This window comes from Emys orbicularis, chromosome 3 (assembly GCF_028017835.1).
Source record: "Emys orbicularis isolate rEmyOrb1 chromosome 3, rEmyOrb1.hap1, whole genome shotgun sequence".
In the NCBI taxonomy this organism is placed as follows: domain Eukaryota; kingdom Metazoa; phylum Chordata; order Testudines; family Emydidae; genus Emys; species Emys orbicularis.
In genome coordinates this window covers 157,534,491-157,548,866 of record NC_088685.1, presented here as the reverse complement: position 1 = coordinate 157,548,866, position 14,376 = coordinate 157,534,491, and the positions used below count along the sequence as shown (strand labels likewise).

Here is a 14,376-nt window from a genome sequence, read left to right as displayed (position 1 = left end):
TACACATCAAGAAGGAAGTAGTCATGTAAAAGTAGGCCCTAGTCAGCTTTAACTGACACCCTTCTGTCAGTTACTTATCCTTCCTTCCACAATCCTCTTCTGACCTACTGACATGCAAGTTGCATCAATTTAAAATCTCTTCTGGATTTGTCTCGTAGATCTTATCCAGCAAAATTACTGTGTGATATGGTACAAGGCAGGGTCATGTGCAAACGTTAGTCAATGTGGACTCCTAGGAAAAAGGTACTGGTATCCAAAGCTACCCAAAACACCATCAACAAATACAAATTGCCTTTAAAACAAAGTGGGCTACGTGGATCAGCAGAGTGTTGTAAGTCCAGTGGGTGCAAGGTTGAAGACTGTGCAAGACAGCAGTATATAGCAGCATAAGGATTGTTTTAAGTGCTGAAATACAATCTGAACATCTGCAAATAAAGATCACTTTTGCAAGAAGCTGAGATTGCCTCTTATCCCACCTCCTCCTATTGTGAGGAACGGAGTTGAGAGTGGTCAAAGGTTAAGATCCACAAATTTAATTTAATACAAATCAGAAAAACTGTCAAACTGCCCCCACTACAATGATTACCTGTGCACCTCAGTACCTTGTGGATAAAGATGGTAAACTCTTAATGCAATAGTGTTTTCAGACTGCAACTTGTGACATGGCAGCAGTTATAAGCCTGGTTCTCTGATGCAACCATTTGCTGGTAACGAGACACAGACAAGTGTTTTTATAAATTTAAATGCACTAAAAGGATTATACAGGTGCATGTTTAGGCTAAGCCAAAGCAAGATCAAAACATGGAAGTTAAGGGGCCTTATTGTCCTCATCAAATCCAAGCACTGTTGAATCAAAAAGGGAAGAACATTATAAACAGTAAGAAGAGCATGGAGAAAGCCCTGCTGGCTGTCTCAGATTTTTACTCTAGGAAAAAGTGCATCCCATATAGCATCATATGATAAAGAAGGCAAAAGGGATACTCTGCAAATTCGGAATTTAACCCATGGCTCTCCTCAGGTAGTCTCAAGTCATCTTTTGCTATTTGCATATTGATGAAGCCCCAACACTATGCTAGCGGCGTCACCAATCACAGAATTCCCACCATTGAAACCACTTCTATGCTTTGTGTTGCACATAAAGATCTTGCCTCCTCCCCCAAGAGATTAAAACCTAATTCAGGCAGACAAACTATTCTGACAGTAGACACGGTGACAGTATGAGATTAGCAGTGCAGAAGGTTAACAGCAGTTATCACTGAAAGGCCTCCTGAAAGAGTGGCTTTAAGGAAGGCTCTGAAGCAGCAAAGCCCTTTCACTCATGAGGAGAAGACGAAAGCAAGGAGCAGCATGGAAGAGGACTCACAGAGAAGAGTGAAAGGAGGAAACTGGGGATGGTTCAGAGGTAGGCTAAATTTAAGCAAAAAGACAGGGTAAAATGAAGAAGTGAGTACAGAGCTGTGGAAGGCCCTAAAGGCAAGGATGAGAAACTTGAATTTGATGTCCAATCAAAATACCAGTGAAGGGGATTCAAAGAGGGGAATATCTGAGTCAGTGATAGAAGATAATGTCAGCAGCAACATATTGGAGAGATTGTAGCAGAGGGGAGATTTGGTTTATATAATCAGATGGGGGGGGGGGTGCAAAGAAGAGGACTGCAGAAATGTAAGCAGGGAAGGAACAAAGATGTGAAATCGGGATTTCAGCACACTGCCTAATTGGATAAGTGAGGCGGTTTTGCAAAGTTTTTATTGTATATCCCAGAGGGCAAAGTTTTAAAAATAAACTATGCAAAAATACGCAATATAGTAAAAAAAGGCACCTAGCTCACTCCTATAAGCTGGCTCCGAGCTCCAGCAGGTTTGTGTTATTACCAGTACAGTGTACACAGACTCAGACATCATGAGTAGGTGCTGACAATCCATAACTCGGGGACCTGAAAAGCAGTTTGGAGGGGATGGGGAGGAGAAGAGAGGGCAAGGTTTACCACTCAAATGTGCTAAGTGCCACCCTGGGTTGCTTGTTATTTTGGAGTATTCAGGACATTCTGCTAAGCTTTTCATATCTGCAAATCAGTTTTAATAGTGCTAATACTTTTGCTTCCATCTGGAAGTGTTACAAGTCTTAAAGGGGCACTTGTTTTTAAAGTTAGAATATCCTTTAAATGGTACATAGAATTTGAGCTCGTCTTACTTTTTAAAAATAAAACACACGTGTTTTTAAATCCCCAATTATGTTTTTAAGGGAAGTTTGTTTACACCTTGTATTTGTTTTCCAGAAATAATCACCTTCTGGGATTCTCTCATGGGCCTCTGTTCCCAAGTACAATGCATGCAGAACTTCAAGCTCTTAAGTTTTTTGTTTTTTTAGTCTATGGTTAGCAGTAAGAGGGTCTGCACAAGCCACATACTCCTACCACCACCTCACTGGTTAGTGCCTATCACCTGAGTTTAACTGCTATCAGTGTCATGATTTGGGAAATATTTCTGCACATCTTATGAATTCTAGTTCACAGATAAGTTATGACATTTCTGTATCATGGCAATTCATAAAGTATTTCTATGGAGAGTAAATCTTGTCAACTGGAGTAGCTATCTCCACTAAAAGGATTAGCAAAAACCTTCAATTATATGAGGTTTTAAGAAACTTAAGTATTATACCTAAACTACTTGGAAGAGATTCCATACCTGTAAATCAAGATTCTTTGACAATGCATTCAACAATCTGAACCAATGGTTTTCTTTCTGCTGTTCAAACTTGCTAGACAGAGTGATAAGTGACCAGCTTCCAAATTTATCACTCTGCCCAGATGCACTCCCTCTACAGGCTTGCTTCTATTCTTTCCTATGGATTCACTGTTGGCACACACACTTACGAAAAATTAAATTAGATAATCCCAGAGAGTAGCTTTTTAAAAAGGTTGTAATTCTCAGGATCAAAATAAAATTCTAGGAGAACTTGAATATTTCACTGAAAAAGCCTGTATTATAGGTAGTGAAATCTGCTTCTACTCATTTAACAACCTGGACCAATGCCAAGTAGCAGTGCGCAGGGGCTCCCCAACTCGGGAGAGAGAGCCCAGTATTTCAGCATATAAAGCTGTTGAGTTGTCTTACCCTAGCAAGACTCCGCCACTCTACTAAAGCAATGGATTCCTCATGAGCTAAAAAGGAAGTGGGCTTTAATTGAAAGTTATGCAAGGCATTAGCAGATTCCACTTTGGGCTGGCAGAAGCTGAACACTGGTGGTTGATAAAGGAACACACACTCACACTTTGCCTTTGCAGATAGTGCCCATCACACAATGAATAGGCACATGACATCTGTAGGACAGAGTAAAACCTTCTCTTTGCTAAGGCAAAGCTTGTTTTCAGGCGAGCGGTACTGAACAGGAACTACCTATACCTGTTCTACACCCAAACACTGAACCCATACCCTAGAAACAAACTGCTCATTACATTTTATAAATCCCTCACCATTACTCATACAGACTGCGCTCATATCCCACCTCATTGCTAACAATCAGCATCACAAGACGGTCCCTGTGCACTGCTACTGACAACCTACACAACTTAGCACTGAAATTATGCAAACTGGATCCCTCAAGGTACACATGCATCTCTTTCATTTGATCTCTTTCACATATGCGAAGGGGAGAGGGGAGTGGAGATCCAGATCTCATATCATAATCACCCCTCTACCAAACTGTTCCAATTAATGCCCCATCATTCAGCACAGCTATACCCAACAGTGAATGGGGCTGGAGTGCATGCAGATAATTACCAACGGCTACTGTGAGGTTGAGGGGGCTATTATCCATCTAGCTAGGATGATGTGGAAATAAACCTTTGAGAACCTTCTAGGCCATAAGTACAGAATTCTCTTCCTTGTTTTTGTTGAAAAGCTAGGCACACGGCCTTAATGCCAATCAAAGAAAGTATGCTTCTGGTGGCTTTTTATTGGGAGATCGACAGGAGACTGTGAAGATAAGAAGGGACTGAGACAGATGAAGTGGAAAAAAATTAATATATAGCTATTATGGACAGGACCTACTGCAGACTGAAGCACTTTCCTCTCACTCCCTCTAACGAAGGAGCCTCTGGAGCAAGATGGGTACTAGATCAGCAGTCCTTTGAGATCTGTGAATCCTATAAGCTTAAAAGTTAATATGGGGCATCTGGAATATTGAAACCTGAATGAAATCCTTCAGGGGACCTTTAAGAGAACACTCCATTCCTAGCAGACTTAGGTAAGGTGCTGTCAGGCTTTATGGGCTTGTCTTGAGGAAGCAATATCTTGAAATCATCCAGGACTTTCAAAGTTTGGTCCACACACTTTCTGAAGAGGTGATGCCCCTACCAGGACAGGGTCGTAAGTCACATACCTGTGGCCTTAGCCAGAGGAAACAGTCAGTGTTGCCTTGTCATTATCTGGACATGTATCCCAGGTTGATTGGCAAGGAGAAAGAGGTCTAGTTTAACTTTCTAGGCAGGCAAAAATTAGCTTCCAAGAGTCTTGTAAGAAGACAGATAATCAGCAGTGAGGAACACACAGAAACACTAAGTTTTATTAGAGCCAACTACAATGCCATACATCTAGGAACAAGGAATTCAGGTTATACCTACAGAATGGAGGACTGTATTCAGGAAGGCAGTGAATCTGAAGATGATTACGGGGACACAAAAGACAGGCAAATCCACATGATCTCCCAGTATGATGCTATGGCAAGTGCTAATTTGATCCTTGGATGCATTATCAGTACTGAGTAGAAATAATGAGATGATTTCACCTCCACATGACACTGAGGAGACATCCTGGAATACTGTGTGCAGTTCTGGTATCTACTTAAAAATAAATAAATAAAAATGTTGAAAAAATTTGGATGGGGTACAGAGAAGTACCACAAAAATGATTAGAAAACTGGAAAAAAGGGCCTTACAGTGAGCCTTAAGGAGCTTAAGTCTATTAAATTTATCAAAAAGATCAAGAGGCGACTTGTTTATGGTTTTCTCCCCATAAAGGTAGTTAATAAACCAGTTACTACAGGGCTCTTTGAGCTAACAGAGAAAGGCATAAGAGGAGCCAATGTCTGGAAGCTGAAGTCAGACAAAAATCAAGTAAAAAATGTTGTCTCGTTTTTAACAATGAGGGTGATTAGTCGTTGGAACAAACTACCAAGTGGTGGAATCTCCATTTTTGAGTCTAAGCATCTTTTAGAACGGAATACCTTAGTCAAACAAGTTATCAGGCTGTGTACTGGGTCAAGTACTATAGCCTGTGTTATAAAGGTAAGACTAGATGATTTAAGTCCTAATTCATGATGTTTCCTTAAGACTGAGTCCAGATTCTGTCTTTCACATCCATGATGGGGTAAGTTAAAAGGGTAATGGGATGGAAGACTCTCCACAGACTTTGTGACCACTTGGCCAATCTTTGTGAGGACCATCACTTTTCTGAAGTACCAGTGGGAGGTTGTGGAAACCTACAGCCTGGAGTTGTGGAGAACAGACAATTCTGGATCTTCCAAGTATATATTGGCCAACTTCATGGAGAAAGGAAATGTTTGTAGGACTTGTCTATATGGGGGATTTGTCCCTATAATAGTATAAACTCCAAGTGTATAGACAAAAGTGGCACTATCTACCTCAGTTTCAAGTAGAAGCAAGCAGCACTCGTAAGTTGCAATTTTGCCTGTCTACCCCAGATACTTGCTCCAGTGCAGCTACCCTGCTGGCTGAAATCCCCAATGGAGACAAAGCCATATCCTTTCAAGTCCCCTAGGAATCTTTGTTCTGATAATCCCCTTTAAGGACAGATCTTACTAAGGCATTGAACTCTACTAATTTGCTTATTAGTTAAATCAGGTCATGAGAATTTAAAAAAAAACAAAGCCATATTTTTTTTCCCCTTTGGCCTTCTCTTAGGGGCAGACCCTGGACCTTTCAGAGCTTTTGCCTTTTCGACCCTGATTTACATTTACTGTCTGGTTCGGGAAAGAATAAGCACAGGACAAAGGAGAGGAGCAGCAGGGGGAAGGTAACCTCACAAGCATATGGAGCTGATCCACTAGGGACAGTAGTTCAAGTGAACTCCCACAGAAAGCGTTCCTTACTCCCTTAGGGCATATTTTAGAGTTAGGGCCCATATTTTGGAGTTAGGGTCTATAAGTAATATCCCCCTACTGCTCTTGTGAGGGGAAACAAAAGTTATGGAGGTTGCCACAGTCTTCAGCTTCTGCAAAGACAGAGGTTAATCCTTATTAGAAGAGGGCTGGAGCACCAACGGCTGTGATGTGCCAAGGCTACAGTCCAGCAGCATTTTATTATTCTGCACCATCAGTGGCAAGAAGGGTAGAGGCTTGAAGTAAGCAGAGGCATTAAGCCAGATGGGAGTAGAGTGATAGTTCTTTTGAGATGCTACTCACCCAAGAAGGAGAGGGGAAGTGCTTAAGAAACAGGATTGGACTATTGCTCAGCAACTTTTGCAAAAGGCATGCTGCCTGCCCCACGCTGTATTGGGAAAATGGAAGTCTGAGCTCCAATTTAGGCAGCCTCCAATTGTTGGTCAAAACAGGGGCTGCACTCACCACCTGATTCTTGAGGCAAAACTGAGCCACTCCTACTTTGTTACCATTGCCTTGCTGTCAGAAGCCCTCCTGTTCACCAAGAAAACAGAAGGAAATTTAGAGCCTCGGCCTGCTCCAGTCAGTCTTGAGGGAGGTAGAGAAGGCGTCATACCTGCAGCACCATGAAGCCCATAGCTGGAGCAGTTTGGGCACAAAACACTACAGGCATGGTTCTGCCCACTTGTCTGGCTGATCATTCTACAAGGAAGCAAATATGTTACATTCTGCCTAGGCTCCAGTGAGGAAAAAGTGAAGAAAGCTAAGAAGCCAGCTGTGGAGGGAATGGATATGGGCAGGGAGAAAAAGCCTTGTAAGCCACTGAATGTTCACATAGGTGAGGAAAATACACTGGTCCAAATGATTGGACACAGGAGCAGAAACGCTTTATGAACTTGTCAAATACAGAGGCAAACAAGTTGTTTATCCCACGATTGGACATTTTATTATGCAATTCTAGGGGGGTGGGGGGGAGGAAATCTGCATGTGTATGCAAGTCAATTCTTTAAAGCTGACTTCACATTAAACTTCAGTCTGATTCTGAAGGAGAAAAGTGCAATTTTTGGTTTTGCATTTTCTGTTATCATGTAGCACAATGACCTAGGCATATTGGAAAATAAAAGCAAAGATCTTGTTCCTGAGCAAAACAATAAGGGAGAACACAGAGTGAGGATGAGGAGATGAACAGGAATAAGCCACAGTTATCTTAATGGTGCCATTAAAGTTACTCTCAATGGTAATTTAATTGCTATTGTATGCAACATGGAACAGTGTTTTAGTCTGATCCTGGGCCAGAGATTGACAATAATTATGCAATGGATAGGAAAAATATAACTACATTCATCGTCAGATTGAAGTAATTATCTTACCTCCATGACAGCAGAAGATCTTCTCATCCACAATGGCTGCAATAGGCAGACAGTTAAAGCAGTCTGTGAATGTCTTCCAAAGTTTAATATTAAATCGCCGTTTGCCTGCAGGAACAGAGTAGTCTATTAGAAAAGGAATTATATAGCCAACCTACAATGTGCATTATACCCTGCCCAAAGATGTAGACAAAGTCTGAAAGTTGAATTATTCAAGTTTCATAAAACCTGTGAAGATGATCACCTGTTAAAAGCATTTCACAGTAAGTTTACTTCAAGTAAAAACCACATATGTAATACAAAGTATTAAGAGACACAAGGTGTGTTTCAAAATAATTTATGGAAAGCTTTTCCTACAGATTTCTTTGATAAATTCTTGCAATGAACAGTCATTATTTGGTTAAAAATAATCTACTTTCTACTCCTACAACATATTGTTAAATAGAAGCAACTTTTGAGAACTAGAAGGTTTTGCTTACATTCATCATAGAATCCATAGATACGATTAATGCTAGCACACTCATGGTTTCCTCTTAGGAGAAAGAAGTTTTCTGGATACTTGATTTTGTATGCCAGTAATAGGCAGATGGTTTCCAGAGACTGCTTGCCTCTGTCTACGTAATCTCCCAGGAAAAGATAGTTGGCTTCTGGTGGGAATCCTCCATACTCAAACAATCGAAGTAAATCTGTATATTGCCCATGAATGTCACCTGAGTAAGGTAAATTTAAAGAGATAAAAAGATTAGTACAATATCATAAATACCTTACTGAAACCAAGACATTGAATTAGTACTCATTTTAGAGGGTCAGTTAAGAATTGAGAGGCAGTTGACAGATTGATATTCTGGCAAGATCTTTCAGATGGTCTGTTGAGAAAGGATAAAGAAAGCTAAAATTGAAGCACTCAATCTATGGAAATTGCCCACAAGATTTGCAGAGAATTGCAGTGTCAGTTCCAGAAACATTCTGAAGGGTACAAAATCTTCCTTTCCATTTAACTAAGTAGTCCCTGGAAAAGATGGGAAATTCCAGTTATCTGTACAAATTTAAACGTAAATTCAGAAGAAAGCTGACTTGATGCAATTAATATATAGAAGATGGCAAATCTAACTATTTTAAAAAGCAAAGCAACTTGTAGGTTTACTACCACACTCCACTCTCCTCCCAAAAGCAATCAGTAAAGAAACTGGACAAATCAGTAGAGGCAGGTGCTGCATTAAGCTATTCTAAGTTTGTTTTATACCCTAAAAAGTCAACTGTTGACCTGCTGGTCACCCCGGCAATATTACAGCTACTATACAATGTCACTGGACAAGGTAGCTTGGCTAAGTGCCTTCTTTCATGTGATTTTTTGTGTGTGCATGCAATTTGCTATACCACACAGTACAGAACTCTTGAAAATCATATCCTATACAAAAGATATCCAGCAAGCTTGCAAGTAGTTAATTAAAAACTGATACAGTAAGTATTATTCTGACAAATTATTCAGCCAGATTCACCTACCACTTACCATATATTCCACAACGGGCCACTTCCAAAAAAAATAGGCAGGCTGCATGGTGCAACAGTTCTGTCGTAAGTAGTTGGCACAGAATACCATATCACCCATATCACTGTACCACCTAACTATAACTGTGTAGGTGGGTGTGATGGAAGAAGAATAGAAACCTAAACACTAAAGAATTCTTTAAAATTACTTGTGTACAGGAAGGCAGAGTGGCTTACAGAATAGATTGCTGGCAAGGGGTTCTATTCCTGGCTCTGCCACTGGTCTACTGGGTGACCTTGGGCAAGTCACTTCACCTTGCTATTCCTCAGTTTCCCCATCTGTAAATGGGGATATGATACTCCCGTTGTAAAGCCTTTGAGACTTACTGTTAAAATAGCTATGTACCCTTGCTATTTGCAGCATTCATCACATAAGCATACACTCTTTAAATCAGTCAGTAGTAAGTTTATACAACTTGATCCATTTAGGTTTTGACTGATTTGTGGAACACTTCGATGTGATCTAGTTCGACTGCTGGCAAAATGGTGAAGTGCCTACAGTGGTCAAGCAAAGATGCTTCTTGCTAATTGTAAGCCAGTGCCAGTCTCAGTTGCCAGAGGCTTTTTGAACAAGCAAGCCCAAGCTCCTCTCCATACTCTACACACTTAGGTCCATGTCTTTTTGGCTTCTCTGTTTCAAGTTCAAAATGTGCAGAAGCTAACAGGACTTCAGAACCACACACGTCTCTGTAGAATCTTCCTTTTTCATGCAACAGAACACTAATTGCCACAGAAAAGGTGGATAAAAGGTGGACTGGGGGGAGGGATAGCTCAGTGGTTTGAGCATTGGCCTGCTAAACCCAGGGTTGTGAGTTCAATCCTTGAAGGGGCCACTTCGGGATCTGGGGCAAAATCAGTACTTGGTTCTGCTAGTGAAGGCAGGGGGCTGGACTCGATGACCTTTCAAGGTCCGTTCTAGGAGATAAATTATAAATTAATGGAGATATCCTAATTTTAATGTAAGAGATAGATAATATATTTTATGGAGTGATCCACAACATGATCGGATAGGTATGGGACATCATGATGGATATCAAGAGTATCCCAGAACAAAGTTCCCTCTAAGCTGCGCGGCCAGGCGGCAGGCAAACAAGGGCCACACAGGTGCGCAGTGAGGAGAGGCACCTCTCCTGCAGCCCTGGGCTGCTGCAGCAAGAGAGAGCTAGGGGGAGTCCTCTCTTCCTGTCACAGCCTACAGCAGCCTGCACCCCAAACCCTTCATCCCCACCCCAGAGCCCACACCCTAATGCCCTGTCCCAGCCCTGAGCCCCCTCCCGCACCCAAACTCCTTCCCAGAGCCCACATCCCCTCCTGTACCCCAACTCCCTGTCCCAGTCCAGAGCCCTCACCCCATCCCTCTGCCCTAGCCCTGAGCTCCCACCGACACTCTCAACCCCTCTGCCTCACCCCCGCCACATATCACCTCCATAATGGTGCACATAACAAAATTCATTCTGCACATGGATATAAAAAAAAAAGAGGAAACATTAGAATTCTGGGACAATTTTTTTTAAAGGGATATTAAACCTTATGCTTCAGGGTTTAAGCCAATCTCTAGCTACAACAGATCAGGATGAGACTTAACACAGGCGGCAGATTATCCCACATCTGCCTTTCACAAAGATCTCTGAAGAATCTGGTACCAGTCATTGTCAGACAGGATAGATGGACCTCAAATGGGATCCAGTCTGGCTATTCCTCTTAAAGTGTTCAAGAACCACTAAAAGAAAGATAGTCATATATATTATTTAATGCCATGTCCCTGGTCCATTGAAGAAAAAAAAATAGAATACAAGCTTATTAGCTTGGTATATGGCAGTGGTTTTCAAACTTTTCATTTCCGGACCCCTAAAAAAATTCAAATGGAGGCGTGGACCCCTTTGGAAATCTTAGTCTGTGGACCCCGAGGAGTCCATGGACCACAGGTTAAAAACCACTAGCGTATGGAGTTAAAGCTATTGCTGTACACCATTCACTAGGTTAAACAGTTATGCTGCTTATTCCAGAGAAAGATACGTAACGTAGCTTCTATAAAAGGGGCCCAGAAGCCAATTTGGTGTTTGAGGACACTTGCTATCCTGGACCTGTCATAATACTAGACAAACTGCATTGTTTGACTTTGTATCTAGTGAAAGTTACTGATTCCTCTAAAGAGAAAGATAGCTAAGCCCACATAAGCAAATTCCTACAGTGCATACTGATGTAGTCAGTCTTTCACCTCAGATATACACCTCTACCCTGATATAATGCGACCCGATATAACACCAATTGGGATATAATGCGGTAAAGCACTGCTCGGGGGGGGGGGGGGGGGGGGAAGAGGCAGGGCTGCGCACTCCGGTGGATCAAAGCAAGTTCGATAAAACGCAGTTTCACCTATAACGCGGTAAGATATTTTGGCTCCCGAGGACATCGTTATATTGAGGTAGAGGTGTACAAGATAATGGTCACAGAAGAATAAAGGGATTTTGTTTAAGTTTTCCTTTACAGCCTGGTACCTTGTAGACAAATACCTGGATGCATACTGAACTAGAACTAGCCTCTGACAAAGATCACAGATGCTGCAAAGATGACAATGGTAAACTGACAACGTTTGTAGGCCACAAACTGGAGCAGAGAGCTCTCCTTAAGACCCACATTTACGGCAGAGTAGTGTTAAGTTGAATGGGTATACATATTCTAGCCATACTTCCAATAAGCCTAATTTAACAATGTAACTAAGTATATGGAACCTCATTGTCAGGCACCAATTACATGGATAATCAATAAAATATTTGGGTAAAGTTTCATTATATTTTATTTGTAATTAGACCCACAGTCAAGTGTTCAAAGAGGGTAACTGGGCAATATTTTGCAGAAGCCATTTTGTAAGTAGGCCGCGACTCCACATTTAGAGAGACATTTAGTAAACTGTTCAAGATGCCTGATAGATACAAGTTTGAGCTAAACTGCAAGTCAGATCTGAAGCCTGCCAGAACAAGAACTACATTGTTTTTAAAAGAGAAAATTTGTATAAAATGAAAATTTGTTATATGAAAGGTATTGGCTTATGTAACCCACATAAATCCCAAATGTATGAGTTAATTTAGCTCTACATTTTAATCTGATTTGACAGTACAAAAATCTCATCCCATAGTAGCTCCTTCGATTTGGCTTGAGATAAAATTAATTAGTAGGCCAGATGATTAGTGTAGCTGCACATTGTTTTATTTATTTTAAGACTAGTTTAAAAATGATTTCTACCTGTACAAGAGCTTCTCTTAGTCGCCATACATAGGACCCAAGCTCCCTAAACATCAGAAACATCCTAATGCCTATATCAGGGGTGGGCAAACTACGGCCCGTGGGCCGGATCCGGCCCCTCAGGGCTTTGGATCCAGCCCACGGGATTGCCACTCCCGTGGTGCTGCAGGCCCCACACTGCTCCCAGAAGGGGCCGGCACCATGTCCCTGTGGCCCCGGGGGAACTTTGCATGCTGCCCTTGCCTCTGGGTTCCTCCCCTGAAGCTCCCACTGGCCAGGAATGGGGAACCGGGGCCAATGGGAGCTTCGGGGGAGATATCCACAGGTGCGCAGAGCCCTCTGCGCCCCCTCCCCCAGGGGCCACAGGGACATGGTGCCAGCCACTTCCCGGAGCAGAGCGGGGGCAGGGACCTGCCCTGGCCCCGCTGCAGGCCACTGCCACCCCGGAGCCACTCCAGGTAAGTGGCGCTAAGCTGGAGCCCGCACCCCAAGCCCCTCCTGCACCCCAACTCCCTACCCTGAGCCCCCTGCCTGCACCCCAACTCCCTACCCTGAGCCCCCTGCCTGCAACCCAACTCCCTACCCTGAGCCCCCTGCCTGCAACCCAACCCCCTGCTGCACCCTGCACCCCAACCCCCTTCCCTGAGCCCCCTCATGCACCACACACCCCTCCTCTGCCCCAATCCCTTGCCTTGAGCCCCTTCCTGCATACTGCACCCCCCTCCCACACCCCATACTCCCTCCCGCACCCCAACCCCCTGCCCCAGCCTACATTCATGACCCTGCAAGCAATTTCCCCACCCCGATGTGGCCCTCAGGCCAAAAAGTTTGCCCACCCCTGGCCTATATCATGTTCTCCTGCAAGTTATCACTACTTAAGTTTAGCTTCAGATTTGTTGCCACATCATTTTCCGCACACAGAACACCCTCAGATAAGTTGGATCCAAAATTTAGCTTAAAGGGGCATGGCTGCAGGTTTGCCTAGTATAATGAGTCTTCTGATTGGATTAAAATATCCCCTTACATCATTTCATTAGTTTCACTTTGGCTTTTTTTTTTTTTTTTTTTAAACTCAGTTTATTGTTCATACCAAGTGAAGTACAGAGGGTTAACAGCAAACCTAGATTAAGCTTCAGTTTTAAGATAACGTATAATAGGCAATGCTTTAAAAAAAAAAAGCCACTTAAGATGAGTTTGCCATTAATATTAGGATATTGGAAATTAGAAAAATCCCTGTGATCATATAGCACAAGTTAGGAAAGTTGATGATTTCTGCATGACTGGTCTAATCTAAGGGCTGGGATGGCCCATGAAAGTCTTTGGGCCCACACATCTGAGCAAGTTTGAACCATGACACTTCAGTATTGAATACCTAATTCAAGAAATTCAGGATTTTAAAAGGCAGCATCATAGTATTGTTCATTACACGCAACACTTCCTCCCTATGTAAAAGCCTGACAAACAAACTGGGGAGTGTTTACTAACCAGCATTGGGAACTATATTGTGCTTGTACACCAATTACTGCAAATATCCAGCATTAACTTTATAAAGAGGTTAATAAGGAATTACGTGGATTTTAGGTTTACAAATATTTATCTGAAAGGACCTGCCAAAGTCTTCTACAAAGCTTGAAGAGTTCATTATGTAGAATGAAATCAAACTGGTTTAAAAATACACATCCGATGTAATTACATAAGAAAGTGAATTTTAAAATTTCATTTAAATTGCTTTAAGTGAATGGGAATCCATTCTGAAATCACAATGAATTAAGTAAATGTAGCAATGCATGTCGGTTAAGGGACTTTGCATTTTGCATACATTTTGAAATGAACGTGTTCTATTATGATATAAGTGTTTATGTTTTAATGTGACTCACCATTTACAGAATACACCTGAAATTAGATCAACACCCCAGTCTAGTGGTTCTCCTCCTCTAGGTGTGGAGCCACACAATTTGCACTACAGAAGGCTAAATTTAATCACACTATACCCTAAAATGATGACAGTCTTTCAGAGTAAATGCTCTACCAACTGTCAATCAGCTCTTCAGTATTAAATCAACGTACTTTCTTATCTAGCTAGTGAAGACGGCCATTTCTG

The 14,376-nt window shown here is 42.1% G+C and overlaps 1 protein-coding gene across 1 annotated transcript in view; it reads right to left on the bottom strand.

The window, feature by feature from the left end:
• PPP1CB (protein phosphatase 1 catalytic subunit beta) overlaps positions 1 to 14,376 on the bottom strand; it is a 49,686-nt gene that overhangs the window by 14,823 nt on the left and 20,487 nt on the right. Inside the window, exons 3-4 of the mRNA XM_065401599.1 lie at positions 7,964 to 8,194; positions 7,488 to 7,592 (exon numbers count right to left, since the gene is read on the bottom strand). Of these exons, the coding sequence (XP_065257671.1) occupies positions 7,488 to 7,592; positions 7,964 to 8,194 (336 nt within the window). The remainder of the gene's footprint in view (positions 1 to 7,487; positions 7,593 to 7,963; positions 8,195 to 14,376) is intronic.